At 39.0% G+C, this 18,615-nt stretch overlaps 1 protein-coding gene, 2 non-coding genes and 1 pseudogene across 3 annotated transcripts; 2 read left to right on the top strand and 2 right to left on the bottom strand.

Moving 5' to 3' along the window:
- Positions 1-45: 45 nt before the first annotated feature.
- Positions 46-6,615, top strand: LOC113040542 (transmembrane 6 superfamily member 2-like; annotated as a pseudogene).
- Positions 6,616-7,057: 442 nt separating this feature from the next.
- On the bottom strand, positions 7,058-7,130 carry trnaa-agc (transfer RNA alanine (anticodon AGC)). The gene has a single exon. It is a non-coding gene; the product is annotated as a tRNA-Ala (tRNA).
- Positions 7,131-10,791: 3,661 nt separating this feature from the next.
- On the bottom strand, positions 10,792-10,864 carry trnaa-agc (transfer RNA alanine (anticodon AGC)). The gene has a single exon. It is a non-coding gene; the product is annotated as a tRNA-Ala (tRNA).
- An 81-nt stretch (positions 10,865-10,945) lies between these two features.
- On the top strand, positions 10,946-17,922 carry LOC113040087 (hyaluronan and proteoglycan link protein 4-like). Its single transcript, XM_026198337.1, has 5 exons — positions 10,946-11,403; positions 11,931-12,039; positions 13,454-13,816; positions 15,625-15,927; positions 16,864-17,922. The coding sequence occupies exons 1-5, from the start codon at positions 11,248-11,250 to the stop codon at positions 17,217-17,219; spliced, it is 1,287 nt and encodes a 428-aa protein (XP_026054122.1). The 5' UTR covers positions 10,946-11,247; the 3' UTR covers positions 17,220-17,922.
- The last annotated feature ends 693 nt before the right edge of the window (positions 17,923-18,615 follow it).

Genomic DNA, 18,615 nt, shown 5'->3' with positions numbered 1-18,615 from the left:
CATTTTCACTAGCTTAGAACTAATATGAGACCACTGAATGCCACCATGGGCCAACCAGAACCAAGTATTCCATAGGACCACACACAATTGACCAATCAGAATGAAGTATTTCATAGGACCACACACAATTGACCAATCAGAATCAAGTATTCCATAGGACCACACACAATTGACCAACCAGAATCAAGTATTCCATAGGACCACACACAATTGACCAACCAGAATCAAGTATTCCATAGGACCACACACAATTGACCAACCAGAATGAAGTATTCCATAGGACCTTACACAATTGACCAACCAGAATGAAGTATTCCATAGGACCTTACACAATTGACCAACCAGAATCAAGTATTTCTATAGGACCACACACAATTGACCAATCAAAATGAAGTATTCCATAGGACCACACACAATTGACCAATCAGAATGAAGTATTCCATAGGACCACACACAATTGACCAATCAGAATGAAGTATTCCATAGGACCACACACAAGTAACCAATCAGAATTAAGTATTTCATAGGACCACACACAATTGACCAATCAGAATCAAGTATTCCATAGGACCACACACAATTGACCAATCAGAATCAAGTATTCCATAGGACCACACACAATTGACCAACCAGAATCAAGTATTCCATAGGACCACACACAATTGATGAATCAGAATCAAGTATTCCATAGGACCAGACACAATTGACGAATCAGAATCAAGTATTCCATAGGACCACACACAATTGACGAATCAGAATCAAGTATTCCATAGGACCAGACACAATTGTACAATCAGAATCAAGTATTCCATAGGACCACACACACTGGGACAATCAGAAGCAAGTATTCTATCATAATATCAGGTGACCAAAAGTAAAAACTGGAAAACCGCAATGAAGTCATGTCTCACTTACGTAACACACTACAACATCAATAGCATGTACATTTTAACATTAAACAGAAGAAAAGTTACTGTGTTTTCCTTCACGTGTGTCATTGACCTCATTGACCTGTTCTCCTGGCCAAGGGATATGCCTCTTGTTCACTGATCTATAATATAGAACTGGATTGCTCATGACGTCATTAAAGTGAAGCCGCCGCGCCGCCATATTGGTAATCCCTAGTGTGCGAAAAAGTTCCATTGAATTAATAGGAATTTGTATGATTTTAATAAGAAAACATCAACTAAAAAGTCAGTGTTTATAAATATTAAGTATCTCTGTACATTATTACAATGCGAACACCCTAGGCATGTAAACGGTTATTTTTTAAATGTCAGGAATTTCCCCTACTTATTAAAAAGCTACGTTCTTTACAGTAGTGAGCATCATGAACATGATAAACATCAGACGGACACGACCTCAACACATATAACAAACTACAAAGTGTTCGTTCTGAAATCTGAATTTATTCAGAGAAATAACTGACTATATACAGTACGGATTTAAGAAATAAATACAAAGCTTTATTTCCCAGATAGTAAATTATTATTTTTTTAAATTTCATTATAGAGAAATATTAACAACATAATTGTATAATTCATTGTAATATATTAAAATCCATTTCTGATACTAAAACGTTCCTTTAATAATTCCTGAATAACTTTGTTCATAAAGAAATAAGCCATGTTTGTGTTTGATCAGTTACCTGTGTCGTCAGTGCACAGCAGATACACCCACCTAAACAATTTGAATATATCGCTTATAGTGCCCCAAAAGGCCGTAAACACTGCAGATAACATCTGAAGTAAAGATGAATTTACATACACATAACATAAAAACGAGTCCCGTTTGACTGATCAGCTTCCAATCGAGTTATTTTAGGACAGCAGTTTGAATGTAACTCAATGGTGCTCTCTGCTGGTAGGGATCAGTAAGATGGCGGATCGAACACTTCCGGTGGCTTCACTGTCTGTTGGCAGTTTAGAACGCGATGAGCGATCCAGTTATATATAGATCAGTGCTCTTGTTGGAGAATCCAAGGTGTAGAAACAGACACCATTGACATTGGTCAGTGGTTAGTATTTTCTCTACAGAATCAGTAATGGTGCTTGTATCCATCAGGCTGAATGTGAGCAGAAAAGGCCTTGATCTGGCACCCCCTGGATCTTCTCTTGTGATTTATCTATTGCCTGCCATGGGATTCACTTTCTTGAGAGGATTGGTAAGTTGATGCTCACCATATGCTTGTGTATGATCTCCATAATTAATTCTGCTGGGACAAAAAAACTCATATCTTTATCCATATAGGCCGTTCTTGATTGCCCATTAGAAATGCTCAACAGATATGTGCAAGAGTATGAACCGTATCTGAAGGATCCTGTGGGCTTCCCCAAAGTTGCTGTGAATACATTTCACATACTCTAAAGTTATTACATTCAGTCAGTTTTATACCAACACATTCAGGCTTTTTAATAACCTAAGCTTTATAGCATTGATCTCCTCTAAATGACTGTAAGGTAAGTATTACTAATCATTAGCACTCAATAAGGTGGGTAGCTTATTGTCACCTTGGGTAGTCCAAGAATATCCCCTCTGCCTCAGCCCAACACAAAGGTATCGAGGGTACCTTTGTTTTTGTTTAGATTGGGGTTTTAGCTTGCTCAATAGGTTATCAAAAGTCCTTGTTCCAGCTGAAACCCTGGCACAATGGTGGCTCATCGATCAGGCAGGAGATGTGCTGTGACTTGATAAGCTAATCCTACCCATGAGTCCTGGCTGAGCCCCTCCATCAACTCAAACAAGCAGAGGGTGTGACATGTGTGGGAATGTGTTTGATAAAGAATGAGGGCACGCCAACACGCATGCTTGTACAGAGGACAGAAACCTGCATCGATCACATAATACCTGTGCACTCAGGGACGCCCAGGTGCTGGTGAGAATATTTATATAGTATGTATAGGGCAGGGGAAATTCCTTGAAATGTTTCTACTCACATTCCAATTCAACATCTGTGACTGATTCGATACTAATTGAGTGCTTATGCTTATGATACTAAATGCTTAATATATAAAACAATAATGTATATTATTTTATACATAATATATATATACATATATGTACAGTATATATGATATTGGTAACTCTTCAGAATAGGTAACACTTGTTAACTATTAACTACGACATTTCTCTCAAATTCTTAATTTGCTGCTTAGTAGTTAGTAAGGTAGTTGTTAGGTTTAGGTATTGGGTAGGATTAGGGGTGTAGAATAAGTCATTAATATGTTCTTAATTAGCACTAATACATGGCTAATAATGTAGTAATATGCATGCTAATAAGCAACTAATAGGTGTTACCTATTCTAAAGTGTTACCATGATATTTTATTTTAAATTTATATTTGTAAGATGTATGCATCATATTTATAAGAATTTGTGAAAAAATATCATGAATACTAAAATAAATTTAATTACCATTGTATATGATATTTAAAATCAAGCAATAAAAATAAATTCTCTAAAGATGTATCTGAATTCCTGGGTGAACATGAATTTCACAGCTTGTTATAACTTTCTTGAAAGACTTTCAATACGACCAGGCTCTGTTTAGGGTCTAATCATGGGTAATGCACCTATGTTTGTGTTTTAAAGCCTCAATGAGTATGAATGATTGTGTGAACTCAATGCAGTCGGGCCGATCTGTATTCAGCGGGAGTGCATTGCTGCGGCAGCGCTGGTGCCCTTGGGGATTGAGTTGGACTGCATTAATTTGCCATCAAAGCACTGGTGTGTAGAGGCAAGGCGTGTAGTGTTGACACTCAGATTGAAGTAATACTTGTTGCACAATGTCTTTTCGACTCCAGATGTTGCTGCTCCTATTCCAATGCTCTTCTAATGCTGGGTTCATTTGCATATGGGCTTTGCACACCTGGCTGCACTTGGATGCTTGATTGGACGGTATATTTTGCATGTGCCATTTTACAGGTAAGACATGAAAAACTTCTCCAATATTTAGTCAAATATTGGAAGAGAGCAAGAAAACATCTGTTAGAAACTGTCAAATCTGTGTCTAAGGTTCACGTTGGATGCAACCATTGAGGTATACTGTATTTCCTCCATAGTTTCTGGCAGAATCTGGAGATTTCTGTCTACTGTATGCTGATGTTATAGAAAGGCACCATCAAACAGTATCACGATCAAAGCCTTGGTCTGAACAAGCTCATCCAGCACCCCTTTAATTCCCAGTATGAGGCCTGAGCAGTCAGCATTCCTAATCAAAGACCTCCAGTAGAACAGGACTTCACTGGCGTCTCACTGTAGATCTCCAGCTCGACATACTAATGAACGCCTCCTCAAAGCTGAGAGGACGTCACTGCGGTCTATTCATCTATACTTACCCATAGGCAGAGGCCTCTAAAAATACATTACAAGGGCTTGGATGAGACCTCATTTTGCCCTTACCATTGAACTTTACAAAAGTACAATATGAGACTAGGTTCTTGCATTTTCATTAAGGGAATATCAGTTTGTGTTGGTATGTGAGTGCTATTGGGTGCGTTAGCCATTGTTATCCAACTATGGTTGGATCGTAATTAACAACATAGTCCAATAATTCAGTGTTTCCTGAAATAGTTCCAATGAACATTCGCAAACAGTATCATAAACAGGCATGGTTGGAACTACAGCTCTCGGCCTGTGGTTAGACATACGGCATATTGTTTGACATGTGGACTTAGATTGTATACACACCACCATTTCTGAAGAGTGGTCACCTAAATAAAAGTAAGCCTGCAGTCTCCAATCCTGATCCTTGAGAACCACTGCCCTGCAGAATTTAGCTCCAATTCGATTTCAATGGATGCAAGTACTTACCCTACATCTTCAGATCACAAATTAATATATTTTTGATGAAATCCGAGAGCTTTCTGACCCTACATTGACAGCAAAACATAGTTTAAAACCCAGAAAGGTAGTAAGAACATCGTCAAAAATACTCCATCAGTTGTTCAACGGTCATTTTATGAAGCTACGAGAATACTTTTTTGTGCCCCCAAAAAAAAGACTTCATTCAACAATTTCTTCTCTTCCGTGTCAAGTCTTCGGTGTACATTCACGGCAGTACAGCTGTTGGAGAGGAAAGAGACTGCTAGGCTTTGGTTCTAACTATCAGCAGTATACACTGCATTCCTCTCCTTGCAATCAAGGCACAGCACATCTGGTTTCTATGTCAGAATGCCAGAACATGCATTGTGGTACTGTAGTAAACAAACGTTAAAGATTGACACGGAAGTTGAATTTAGGTTCTAACGATGTCGTTACTATCTTTCTGGGTCTTGAATGTGTCAGTTAAACTGCTGTCTATGTAGGGTCAGAAAGCTCTCGGATTTCATTAAAAATATCTTCATTTGTGTTTTGAAGTTGAACGAAGGTCTTACAGGTTTAAAACGACATGAGGGTGATTAATTAATGACAGAATTTACTTTTTGGTGAACTATTCCTTTAAGCAACAAGTTATGTTGTTTTATGGGAAATGCACCCCTGGGTGGTTGTGTTTTGGCCCAAGTCAAAGTGACCAAAAGTCCTTTCCTTCAAATTAGTGGATTTTTTTTTCACCCGTTTTTTCATTTACCAGGTGAAAATTGTCTTATCGATTATATAAAACTCACCCACAAAAACAAGATCTTGTGCTTCTGTCCACCACAGTGCCAGTGGTCTCATGTTGGAGCGTCGCTGCACCCACGCACTGCAGAAATGTACAGGATTCCCGTCACGACCCTGATGTCTGTCCTCCTTGTCAACCTGCTGCATGGGGCTGGTCCTGTACTGCTCGCCCTGTGCTGCAAACGAGAGCTGGACTACTTCTTTTCCATCGCACCTGTGCACCAAATTAACAATGAGAATAACTTAAATCAATAGAAAAAACAACAACATTGACCTTGAAGGGTTAGTTTCTTCAAGTATTGAAGTTCCATCATCATTAACCCATGCTGGGTGAACTATTGCTATGGAAAAAGTGCTAGTTAAATTGGCACCATTGTGTTCCAGTGGGTTGCTGTTAATTTGGCAATCACGTAGGGTACAGGACACTGCTTTTGAAACGTCTGGATTGTGTCAGTTGCCTGAGCTACAGCTGTTACTGAATTCCTCATGAGAAAAACAACTCTAGATTGCTAGATGCGGAGATCATTAAACCATTGCTTGTTCTACCTGTCCTGACACAACAAGACCTTTAACACTGCAGTTTATTAGCCTTCTGTCCCTCACTGTAAAAATCTCATGTGCTGCAACCAGAGGACTCTTATTCTTGTGTTCTCTCCATCTGTTCCACACAAATCTCACAGTTGCATCTTAAATGTAACACATGCCAGAACTTTCTCTTGAATAACTGACTGACTGGTCTCATAGGTAATAAAATATCATCCTACAAGATCTTCATCTGGATACGCTGCATGTACATGATCAAGTCAGCAGGGTTGAGTTCTACAACTACTAACCTTAAAAGCAAACTTTGCAGAATGCAGAATTTAACATTCAAAAATGTTCAAATCATTTTTTGGCCAACAATGTAAATGTATAACGTGACAACTCACCAGTTTATTCCAAATATCTATCAAAGGATCCAAATACTGCAACAAAAACATACTAAATCAGTATTAACAAAGGAGCTTTGAATGGAAATACGAAATATTACACAAATTATTGTAATTCATTGCAATAATGTGTAAAATTGCTTAAATAAATAAATATAAAAAACAGATTGTCCTGCATTCCAATTAATATCAGTCAAACTGCATGTGGGTTGTTTTGATTAAATAATAACTAAAGAAATACAGTTATCTAACACAATAAAACAATTAAAAAACATGATTAAACAATAATAAACATGATTTATGAAAGTTAATAAAACGGTGTTATCTGTTTTTGCAAATAAACTCTTCGTTAGTGCATTAGCTATGGATACTTAGTCTAGCATACTAAATGGCTTCATGCAGAAATTAATTCGCGAAGTCTAGTCATTTTAGTCTCAGTATCTTATAAATACTCACCAGCAGTCACTGCGCGCTGAATTAAAATGTAGTTATAACTTTTAGAGCAGGAAAGAAAGGGAAAAAAAGCTTTGGAGAATGCGGGCATCGATCCCGCTACCTCTCGCATGCTAAGCGAGCGCTCTACCATCTGAGCTAATTCCCCTACGTAGTGCACTACAGCTAGTATGCAAGAAGGTAACATAAGTACGAAACTCCACTCGCGCTCTTAAAAATCAACAACAACACACAGTACATTCATTAATTATAGACAAGATAGGACAATATATTATCAAAGTTTCACGATACAGTACACTCTATTAGCTAACCAGTCTTAATAACTGCTTGCCAGTTCACACAATGAAAGGGAAAGAGTTTGGTTAAAAAATAAGTTAAGCTTATTCGAGTTTAAATATTCACGGCAAAGTTACTAAATAAACTACCGAGTAAAGCTACAAACATTGCACAAATTCGCACAATCTGCAACATACGCAACCATACACAAAGCTAGCTACACAAAGTAAGTTACAGCTTAAAAGTGCAACGAGTTTTCCGGCGCTAAAGAGTTTATTTCCAAAAACAGGTAACTCTGTTATTAAAAATGTTCAAATAATAATAATAAATTATTCTGCATTCCTATCAAACTGCAAGTGAGTTGTTTTGATTAAATAAAAACAACTAAAGAAATACAGCTAACATACACAAAACATGGTAACAAAAAACAAAACAAAAAACATGATTCATGAAAATTAATATAAACGGTTTCATCTGTTTTTTTGGAAATAAACTCTTCATAGACTAAGGTTAGTGCATTAGCTATGGATACTTAGCCTAGCATACTAAATGGCTTCCTGCATAAATTTATTCGCAAAGTCTAGTCATTTTAGTCTTAGTGTCTAATAAATACTTACCAGCAGTCACTGTGTGTTAAACTGAAATGTAATTATAACTCTTAGAACAGAAAAAAAAAAAAAGCTTTGGAGATTGCGGTATAGATCCTGCTTCCTCTCGTTTGCGCCTTAAAATGCTTCCCACCGACTGAGCCAAAGTAAGCCCACATGAGCCAATCGCGTCTCGCCTATGGCTTACATTTGACCAATCGCGTCTCGCCTATGGCTTACATTTGACCAATCGCGTCTCGCCTGTGGCTTACTTTTGACCAATCGCGTCTCGCCTGTGGCTTACTTTTGACCAATTGCGTCTCGCCTGTGGCTTACATTTGACCAATCGCGTCTCGCCTGTGGCTTACTTTTGACCAATCGCGTCTCGCTTGTGGCTTACTTTTGACCAAACGTGTCTTGCCAGTGGCTTACTTTTGATCAATCGCCAGCTGCTATAATTGTCATCTTTGGTAATGCTATACCTCATTTTTGAATATTCCTCATTATTTGTTCATATACAATGTGTATTTTTGGAAAATGAATAGTGGCAGTATAGCTGGAATGCATATACAGCACACGTTTTCTTCAGCATCTGTGAACCTGTAAGTTGAAATCATCAGGCATCCGCTAATTAAGCTACATTACTGTCAACAATGGTTTCTGGGCCCTATAACTGAAAATAATGATTAAACAATTTAAACGTATATTTGCTAATGACACATTTTTTAATTTACAAACCAGTACCAAATCGTTGTGGAGATAGGGTGAACTGCATTTACCAAGAAAAATAGCATATTTTCTAGAATAATGTAATAATAATGACGTTTGGATAAATAAATAAAAACAGTTTAGTTTTTTTTTTAAACATACATTTATCCATATGGGCCAAAGTATGTTGAGAATATTGCTCATTTTAGTTTGGGTAGACCAAAAGGTGAAGAACACTTGAGAAATGCCTGAGACTTTGAGAGATTATTGACCCTGGGGTGACCCTGGGGTAAGAGGACCACATTTGAAGTATGAGGATGTGTGTTGTCAGAAGACTGGTCTTTATTTTTGTCGCACGTTGTGAGTGTAGTCATAGTTTAAAAGGTCAGTGTTTGAAACAGGACATGCTCTTGCACGAGTCTGTGAAAAGTACTTTGTGTTTATTGTGCGTACACTGTGTAATGGTTTAAGAGGACAGCATAGGAAACAGAAGGAAATGTTAGACTTCATATTTGACTTTACATAATGATATATCAGGGACTCCTGTCTTCTGTGGACAACTCATCATCAGGCCTGTTTATGGTCCTGGACATGTTTATTACCCCAGTAACATGGATGAAATAATGATCCAGCTGTCTGAGATAAACCAGAAGACACTCATTCAGTGGTAAGCAAGGCACATTATTTGCTTCAAATCAACTTAATAATCAACTTAAATTTAAATTTTTAATACTTCTAAACACACACACACACACACACATATATATATAATACAAGTAATTTATTTTCAGATTGCAATGGCAGCAGAAGAATCTGTTTCTCCTGTGTCCCGTTACACCCAGAGGAACAGGCGCCGGCGGGACCTGGAGACAGAAAGCGGAGTCCTTAAGAGTAAGTATGTGCAAGGGGTTACTTTTATCAATAAATAATGTCTCTCCTGTATATATTCTGTATATAGGCTATTCTGTGTGGCTATTACTATGTGTATGTGTGTACTCATGTCAATATTTGTGTGTATTTATTTTAATTAAACATTTTACATTTGAAGTGTCTTTTAAACAGATTTATAAAATCTGATAAAACATATCACACACACACACACACACACACAAAAACATTAATAAAATGATATGTCATAGATAACTAAATAAAGGTGCAGTCGATTGTACACTTAACAACAGACGTGTAGTCGACAGCACGGCTCAGCCGATAGAGCACAGGTTCGAGTCCAACCCGCGAAGGGTGACTTGATTCAAATGTAGCTAACTAAAACTCCTTTATAACACACAGGAATTTAGTCCGAGTATTGTTGCAGGGGAAACTTGTTGGCCTATTTCCGTTTTCTGTGACTTTTTCGCTTGCGTGCGGGCAAAAGGATTGGGCCTCTCTCTGAGCTAATCCCCCTATCTTTACACTACAGCTAGTATACAAGTATGTGACATAAGTTAGAAACTCTACTTCATTCTCTGCACAGTACATTTATAAATTATATACAAGATACAACACCATAGTTTCACGATACAGTACACTACTTACATACTATTGATCAGCTATCCAATCTTAAAACCTACTTACCAATTCACATAATGAAAGGGAAAGGGTCTGGTTAAAAATAAACCAGTATAAATAAAGTTACTAAATAAACTACAGAGTACAGCTTCAAACATCGATTTGCAACAAACGCAACCGTAAACAAAACTAGCTACACAAAATAAGTAAATGTAAAATTAGGAGCAACCCTCTTTGTTAGCACAGTATATCAGACTAACACTAAGAGCTTTTCTTCAGTCGTAGTGTAAACGAGAAAGAGTTTATTTGCAAGAACAGATAACTCCGTTTTTAAGAATGTAAAATAAAAATGAAAAATGATAATTAAATTCTGCATTACAGTTAATATCAGTCAAACTGCAGGTGGGTTGTTTTGATTAAATAACAATAACTAAAGAAATACAGCTAACATACACAACATACACTATAAAAACACGATAACACAATAATAAACCTGATTTATGAAAGTTAATAAAAACGGTGTTATCTGTTTTTGCAAATAAACTCTTCGTTATTGCATTAGCTATGGATACTTAGTCTAGCATACTAGATGGGTTCATGCAGAGATTAATTCGCGAAGTCTAGTCATTTTAGTCTCAGTATCTTATAAATACTCACCAGCAGTAACTGCGTGCTAAATTAAAATGTAGTTATAACTTTTAGAGCAGGAAAGAAAGGGAAAAAAAGCTTTGGAGAATGCGGGCATCGATCCCGCTACCTCTCGCATGCTAAGCGAGCGCTCTACCATCTGAGCTAATTCCCCTACATAGTGCACTACAGCTAGTAGGCAACAAGGTAACATAGGCCCCTAAGTACGAAACTCCACTCGCGCTCTTAAAAATCAACAACACACAGTACATTCATTAATTATAGACAAGATACGACAACATATTATCAAAGTTTCAATAAGTAAAAATAAGTTAAGCTTATTCGAGTTTAAATATTCACGGCAAAGTTACTAAATAAACTGCCGAGTAAAAATTAATTGCGAAATAATTCGCACTATCTGCACCATACGTCACAGTAAACAAAGCTATACAAAATAAGTTAACTTAAAAGTACACCGTCCGATAAAACGGAGCAACCCTCTTTGTTAGCACAGTATATCAGCCTAACACTTAGAGCTTTCCTTCGGTCGTAGTGTAAATGAGAGTCTTCCAGCGCCGACACCGTCAGCTGCAGTGTGATGAGACGAGACAGACGACATCTGCAGTGAAACAGAGTCAGAACTCGCGGAACACGCGACAGTGCACTGGAGCAATAATAACTTCATACCAACAGAGAACTCGTCTTCTCATAATGGTGAGTTTAGACTCACTGAATGTGTGTGGGTTTCACTACGATAACATTGATAATGCGCAGTGCATTGCGGTAGGGGATGCTCAAACATGCTGTAAGGAGAGTTGAGGATGATGATGTATATTCCGTTGTGTCGTATATAATGTGTTTGGTCTGGTTTCAGTTCTGCATAGTGCGTATGTGTGTGGTCTGGATCATGTTGCATAAAAGAAGACGGGGGGAAAGGGCCTACATTAGTAAAGCAATTCTGTGTGGCTTTGTTCAGACAGCAGAAACCTGATTATTTTGCCATAACATACTCTAGACTCTACCTAATGTTTGCAAAACTGATCCAAACCACGTTCATGCTCTGTGCATGTATCATGCTGGTATATACATCATTATAAATGCAGTAGATTTATGTCAGATATTGCCCACATTGTATTATTATGTCATAAATGAACAAGCTAATTTGTGTGCAATGTGCAATTGTTCTCTCTCTCTCTCTCTCTCCCTCTCTCTGTCTCTCTGTGTGTATGTGTGTTTTAAAGATCTTGTGCTTGGAAACCATTACCTGCACGCTGTTGTTCCTTTCACCCTTTGTGACCACCTACCCAGCCGAATTGGAGAAAGGACGGAGGAGAGTGGTTCATGTAATGGGTAAGAACTTCTTCTGCGCGTTTTATACCAGGTGTCCCAGATCACAATGTAAATAAGGCAAATCTGCAAATGCGGCGTAAGCTGAAGAAGGTTATGATACCCCACAGACAACCGCCTACTTGTACAAAAATGCTTTGCAAGGGTGTTAAACACGCAACCAACTAATAAATACAATTATTTTGTAAGTGCATTGATATTCAGAGCACTTAATGTACATTTTGACAGTCAGAGACCACTCTACCCATGACATCTGATAGTTGTTGCATATTTATATTGCAGGTAAACATACATTATAATCAGTTTCAAGTCAACTATGTCACATTTCTTCATTTGGTATTCATTTTTATGTAAGCAAGAAAAAAAGGTCTTTAATTGAAGCTGTTGCACTAGCTGTCTTCTAACAGCATGTTCCCAACATTTACTTGGCAGCTACCAATTACTTTCAGGAAGTCTGTGGTTACAGTGATATTGCTTTCAGTTTAGATCCTTTGCTTCGGATGGAATACCGGTTCTTTAGCTGTCTCTGGTTGAATTAATGATGGGACATGTTTGGCAACCCTGCTTTCAAAAGAAAAGGTGTTGTGGTAACAAACATTTCAGGGTTCCAGGTATCCAGCTGACAGTTTAAATGAGCAGATGTCAAAGCTGATTACGGCCCTTGAGGTCTGTCCGGAAAATCTTGGATCGCCATCAGAGGAGGTATTGTTTGATAGCTGTGTTTCACACTTTTAAGACTTGATGGCTTGGAGATCCAGCTATGCTTCAAGTGCCTTTGAACAGCCTTCAGACAAAAGCAAAGGGTTCTGTGGGAAATAAAAGATAAGGTGAAGGATTTAAGCATTTTCAATGTCTTTTTAGACAGATATTCATTTTAAGATCAGATGCTTATTTAGCGCAACAGGTAAAGCTAGGGTACTCAGCAATAGGGCCGCTTCTGAATCACAATTGGCACTCTTAAAGGATATTCATGCAGTATGCAGATTTTAGACCGATGTGACATGTCACTTCACTCAATTGAAAGGGACAAAGCACAAAGAATACTAAAAGATTTGGCTATATTTTAAATGAAATTGACCCTATTTGCATATGAACTGAATGAAAAAGAAAACCACAAAATTGCATACTTTCCCTCAGTCTCATAAAGTTAATTTTCACCCAAACCTTATTCGGCAAAGTCTCAAAACCTTTAAGAAAATTTTAGTCAAAAATAGAGTAAATTCCAGTCAAATTGACAGGTATTCTCAAATGTCAAAAATTCAACTGAAATTCATATTCAAGTATAATTGTAACACTTTGAATCTAATTCGGTTTGAATGCTGAAGTTTCTGAAGTTTAGCATGTTGCAGGAACTCAATTTATAGAGTGTGCTAATTCATAGAGTGTAAAGTGGAAACTTCTTTCTCTTTTTCCCTAGAGGATGATACAGGGGCAGTGATAGTCCAGACTGCTCCAGGTAAGGTGGTCACTCATCGCGGTGGCAGTATCACCCTTCCCTGCCGTTACCACCATGAACCAGAGGACATCGACCCTAACCGCATCCGCATCAAATGGACGAAGGTTTCCGATGCTTTCCAGTTTGAAGACGTGTTTGTAGCGCTGGGGCGTCAACAGAAGGCATTTGGGTCCTACCGTGGTCGAGTGTCTCTGGAACGGGCAGGACCAGGAGATGCTTCATTTATCATTCACAACATCACCTTGCAAGATTACGGCCGCTACGAGTGTGAGGTCACCAATGACATGGAGGATGACACAGGATTTGTCAATCTAGACCTTGAAGGTCAGGGAACTGGTCTTGGTTGTAGTAACTAATGGCGCTTTTCCACTGCATGGTACAGCACGGTACGGTTCACCTTTGGGAGGTTTCCCACTTGGTACAGTACCTGGTACTTTTTTTAGTACCACCTCGGTTGAGGTTCTAAGTGAACCGTACCATTACCAAAATGTGACGTGTAAACTCCGCTGATCACGGATTGGCCGGAGAGAATCTTCACTACCTGTGTCACTGAACTTGCGACCCAAACACAACCGAACCGCTAGATTTAAATCGGCACAGCAAGAAAAGGATCAGACACAACTGTTTTAAACGAGCACACTTTTTTTAACAACCCAAAATGGCTGTTTCGTTGTCTGTTGAGGAAGCACAGATGTTCCTCTTGTTGATAGCAGAGGAGCGGATCCAGTGAGAGCTTGATGGGGCGACGCAGAATGAAGAAGTTTTCCACAAGTCGCGGCAGTAGAGCCGGCGCAACAATAACAACATGTTAATAAACCCGCCCACTCTAAAGCAGTACAAAACTGCAGTTGAAGCACAAACTGAGCCTAGTCGAGCCATGCCGTACCATAATGAGCTGTACAGCGCAGTGGAAAAGCGCCATAAGGGTGCTTTCACACCTGGCCCATTGTTTAGGAACCTGGCATGCCCCCCAAACCAACCCCCCCCCCCCAGCTTGGTTCGTTTGGGCATATGTGAACACGGCAATCATGCTCAGATCGGCACCAAAACAATCGGTCTGATATCACCTGAACGAGGTGGTCTTAATACACAAATAAAATCATAGTAATAGTCATAAATTAAAAGCTCCAGTTAGAAAGGTTCTTAAGAAGTTTCTTAAAACAATCCAAGGAAGCAGCATTCCTAGTAAACACAGGTAATGCATTCCATAACTTAGCCGCATTAAAATTCACATTAAGGCTGATACAAGAAAAACAACCAGCAGAGCGTAGAAAGCGAGAAGGTGTGGAAAGAGTTACCAAGTCACAAATGTAATCTAGAGTCAAGCCATGCACTGCTTTATATGTTAAAATCTGAGTTTTAAAATCAATACATGATTGGACCGGGAGCCAATGAAGTTGCTGGAGCACTGGGGTAATGTGATGGCGTGAGGATGTATAAGTCAAAACCCATGCAGCAATAATCGAGCCATGATGTGATGAAGGTATAAATAAGCCTATCAGCATCAGGCCTAGAAAGAAAGGGTCTAATGCAAGCAATGTTGCGAAAATGGAAAAAAGCAACTTTAGTTGTATTTTTGAAGTGAGAATTAAAAGTCAACTGAGCATCAAAAATCACACCCAAATTACGGACCTGTGCAGGAGGAGATATTTGGGTATTGTCAAATGAAAGTTTAAAATTACTGAACTTATTAACATTAGATGGAGTGGCAATCAATTAAATTTCAGTTTTAGAACAATTTAGTTTTAGAAAGTTGTGTTTCATCCATGCCTTAAAAGGTGCAATAGGAGATCTTGGAAAATGTTAACATTAGCCCGATAGCACTGAAAGCGAACGTCCCACCCTCCCTGCAATCGCCGTCCAAAGCCACGCACCTTGAACGTATGCTCACAGACCAGAATACCAGAGACAACATTACTACAATAGGCTACATTAGGGGTTCCCAATTCCAGTCCATGTTCCAAAGTGAAGTAAACCGAAAGTGAACCACACCAAGAATCCAAAGAACATTGTAATCATTTTAATCCTTGTTTTGGAACAAATCAAATCGATCTACAGGTGTGAAAGCACCCCAAGATTGTATAAAGTGTCATATTCCTACTGAACCAACTTCTCTGAACCATTTTTCAAAGGTGTGGTGTTCCCATACTACCCTCCATCCGGACGCTACAAGCTAAACTACCACCAGGCTGAGGAAGTCTGCCGACAGCAAGATGCAATTCTGGCCTCTCATGCGCAACTCCATAAGGCTTGGCTTGAGGGGTTGGACTGGTGCAATGCCGGCTGGCTAGAGGATGGTTCGGTTCAGTACCCCATCTCCCATCCTCGAGACCAATGTGGCCACAAGGATAGTCCCCCCGGGGTCCGCAACTATGGCTACAGACACAAAGATGACGAACGCTATGATGCTTTTTGCTTTACCTCGAACCTCAACGGTGAGTGTTTGCCTAGGGTGGAATTGCTTATTAGAGATCTTTTCTGGCCTGAGGCTGTTGGACTAGGTTCCTGTTTAGAAGGTCCTCCTGCTTCTCCTTTCACTGCCTTCCGTTTGATACATATCCAATAAATGGTGCCAGTCCCACAAACGAAGGAGTCTTAACTGAGCAATGCATCAATTCCTGGAAAATTGGCCAAATCAAATCAGGTTTCAGGGAAACTATGATTTAGTACAGCTTCTGGGGTGCAGAGTCACTTTGTGACCATGCAGGAATAATAGGCGTTTGCACAGTTGAAAGTAGAATTGATTTTGTCTTCAGGAAGAAAACTATATTTTTGGCCCTGGTTCAGACTATTTGTTACTAAGTGCTGTATGATCCAGTGGGTGCCCAGTTCTTCAGACCCACTCACAGTCTAGTCACTGAGAGCCAAAAGGCTTTTCTTTTGTCCCCCAAGTGGGCTATTAGAGAGGACAGCTTGTCCTGAAATCTTTATAGCTAGGGCAATTTTCAATAATACCCCTATACTGACCAGCTGCTGGAAATTTAGCAAATGGCCCAGTGGGAAATATGAGACAATCTGCTGCCCTAACAGTCAGACATCACATAAACAAACAGAAAATCAATGAATGACTTCTGAAAAACAAATGGCGGTCTGAAATGTTTCCTTTTTTTGTGCTTTCCTTTTTTATAGTTTCTTTTGATTCACCGGTCAGACCTAAAAAAAGAAATGCATTGTCATTTCATCATGATGAAGGCAGGATTTGAAATCCAAATTTCCGATCCAAATTTTGATATCTTCTGCAGTGAAATATCTACTCTCCAGAATAATTTCCTTAGCATTTTTGATGAAACGTTCCACTGGAAGAATTTTCTTCCTTTACTACTCTTCTCACAGCTTTTGTTGTTTTTCATAAAACTGAGTTTCTCTTGCAGGACGTGTTTACTTTCTCAAACGTTTTAAAAAGGTAAACTACCTCGAGGCAGTAAAGGCATGTCAACGTGACGATGCAGTGATCGCCAAAGTCGGACAATTATACGCCGCATGGAAGATCCAGCTCTTGGACCGTTGTGAGGCAGGCTGGGTGGGAGATGGCAGCATCCGTTACCCCATCGTCAATCCTCGGGCCCGCTGCGGGGGCCCAGAACCTGGTGTCCGAAACCTAGGTTTCCCTGATAAAAAGTTCAGCCTCTACGGAGTGTACTGCTTCCGCAGGAACTCATATTTCCAGTCAACACAAGCTCCAAAAGAAACCACAACCAAACCGGCTAACAGCACCAGAAGCATCTGAAAGTGCAGGATACTAGTCACTAGCATCACGGCTTCTGTGTTTGACAGACAAGGCTTTTTGCACACCGGCTACTAAGCAACTAGGCTAGTGCTGAACTCGGGGTATAATTGAGCTTGTATAATTTCACGCACTTGCTTGAAATGAGGTGTCAATCAAACCTTTCTCTTCAGAGACATTAGTTTCGCAGTATACCCTGCATGCAGAACTTAGCCTTAAGGTTCTCAACTTGTTTTTTTCTGTTTTCCAGGGAAGACAAAATTGACTTTTATTAGTGCTAAGAAAGCTAATTTAGCCTTATAATGAGTATAGCACATTAGCAATAGCCCTCAATGACCTGTTGACGACGAAGTGATAATAGACAAAACTTGCTTCAGATGCTAGCATGAACTGGAAAGCTTGGCTGGGCTTAGCTTGCTTATGAAAACCAAAATTCACAGTTGTTGCTATCTAAGCAAGTAGCAAAACCGATTAGCTTTGCCAATTACTATGCACATAATACTAGACGCTCGTTTTTGATACGTTTTGAATGACCTTGCAAGCAATAACAGAATTAGGCATGACATTTTCTAGATGTTTATCACAGTGCTAAAGCTAAAATCTTGTGAATGCTTTAATACTTCTTAGTGGTTGATTGCACTGTCCATTCAGTATCGCACAATAGTGTCTATGATGATGCATTTTAGATTAAAGTTATTTACCTGTTCGTGTTTGCCTGTCAATTCTCTAAACGACTGTGGATGAAGGGCACAGAATTGCTTGTAAACACACAAGCTTAACCTCTGATACAGAAAGGGAAGGAGAACCTGATGACACCGGTAACCATGACGATAGCTGAACATGGCTCTAACAAATTGCACATTGCTATTTTAGTTTGTCTTGGGCATAAGCTCCTGGCGATGCTGCACTTTGTGTTTACAGTCTGCAAAACACTTGAGAAAATGTTTGTTGCTTTGCCAGAATCACATAAGTGACCCTTACATTTCCATAGTAACAGCTATAATGAGGCATCATGAATTTCAAAGGAAAGCAACAGTCATTTGTTAAACTGCTCAAATTAGGCTGTTTACTCTGATAGGTTTTATTATATGCTCAGCATTTCTGGTTGTATTTAGCACCCTGTAGTGAAATTTAATGCTAGAGATTCTAAACATTTTGAACGATACAGAAAAATAAAACCACAACTCTGAACATTATATAATGAGCACTAAACTATATACAATACTATTTCTTAGAAACACAAAAAATGCTAACTTCGGTTGGAAACTGGCATTATATCACATATGTTGTACAAGTCTCATGAGAAGAAGCATTATCTTTCATCGGATAGATTTCATCTTCCCTCAACATGGAAAAAGTCAAAGTTAATTGGACAACTGAGCACGCGTCCTCTTGGGAA

The sequence above is a fragment of the Carassius auratus genome, chromosome 22 (genome assembly GCF_003368295.1).
Source record: "Carassius auratus strain Wakin chromosome 22, ASM336829v1, whole genome shotgun sequence".
In the NCBI taxonomy this organism is placed as follows: Eukaryota; Metazoa; Chordata; class Actinopteri; order Cypriniformes; family Cyprinidae; genus Carassius; species Carassius auratus.
This window is presented reverse-complemented; position numbering and strand designations above follow the sequence as displayed.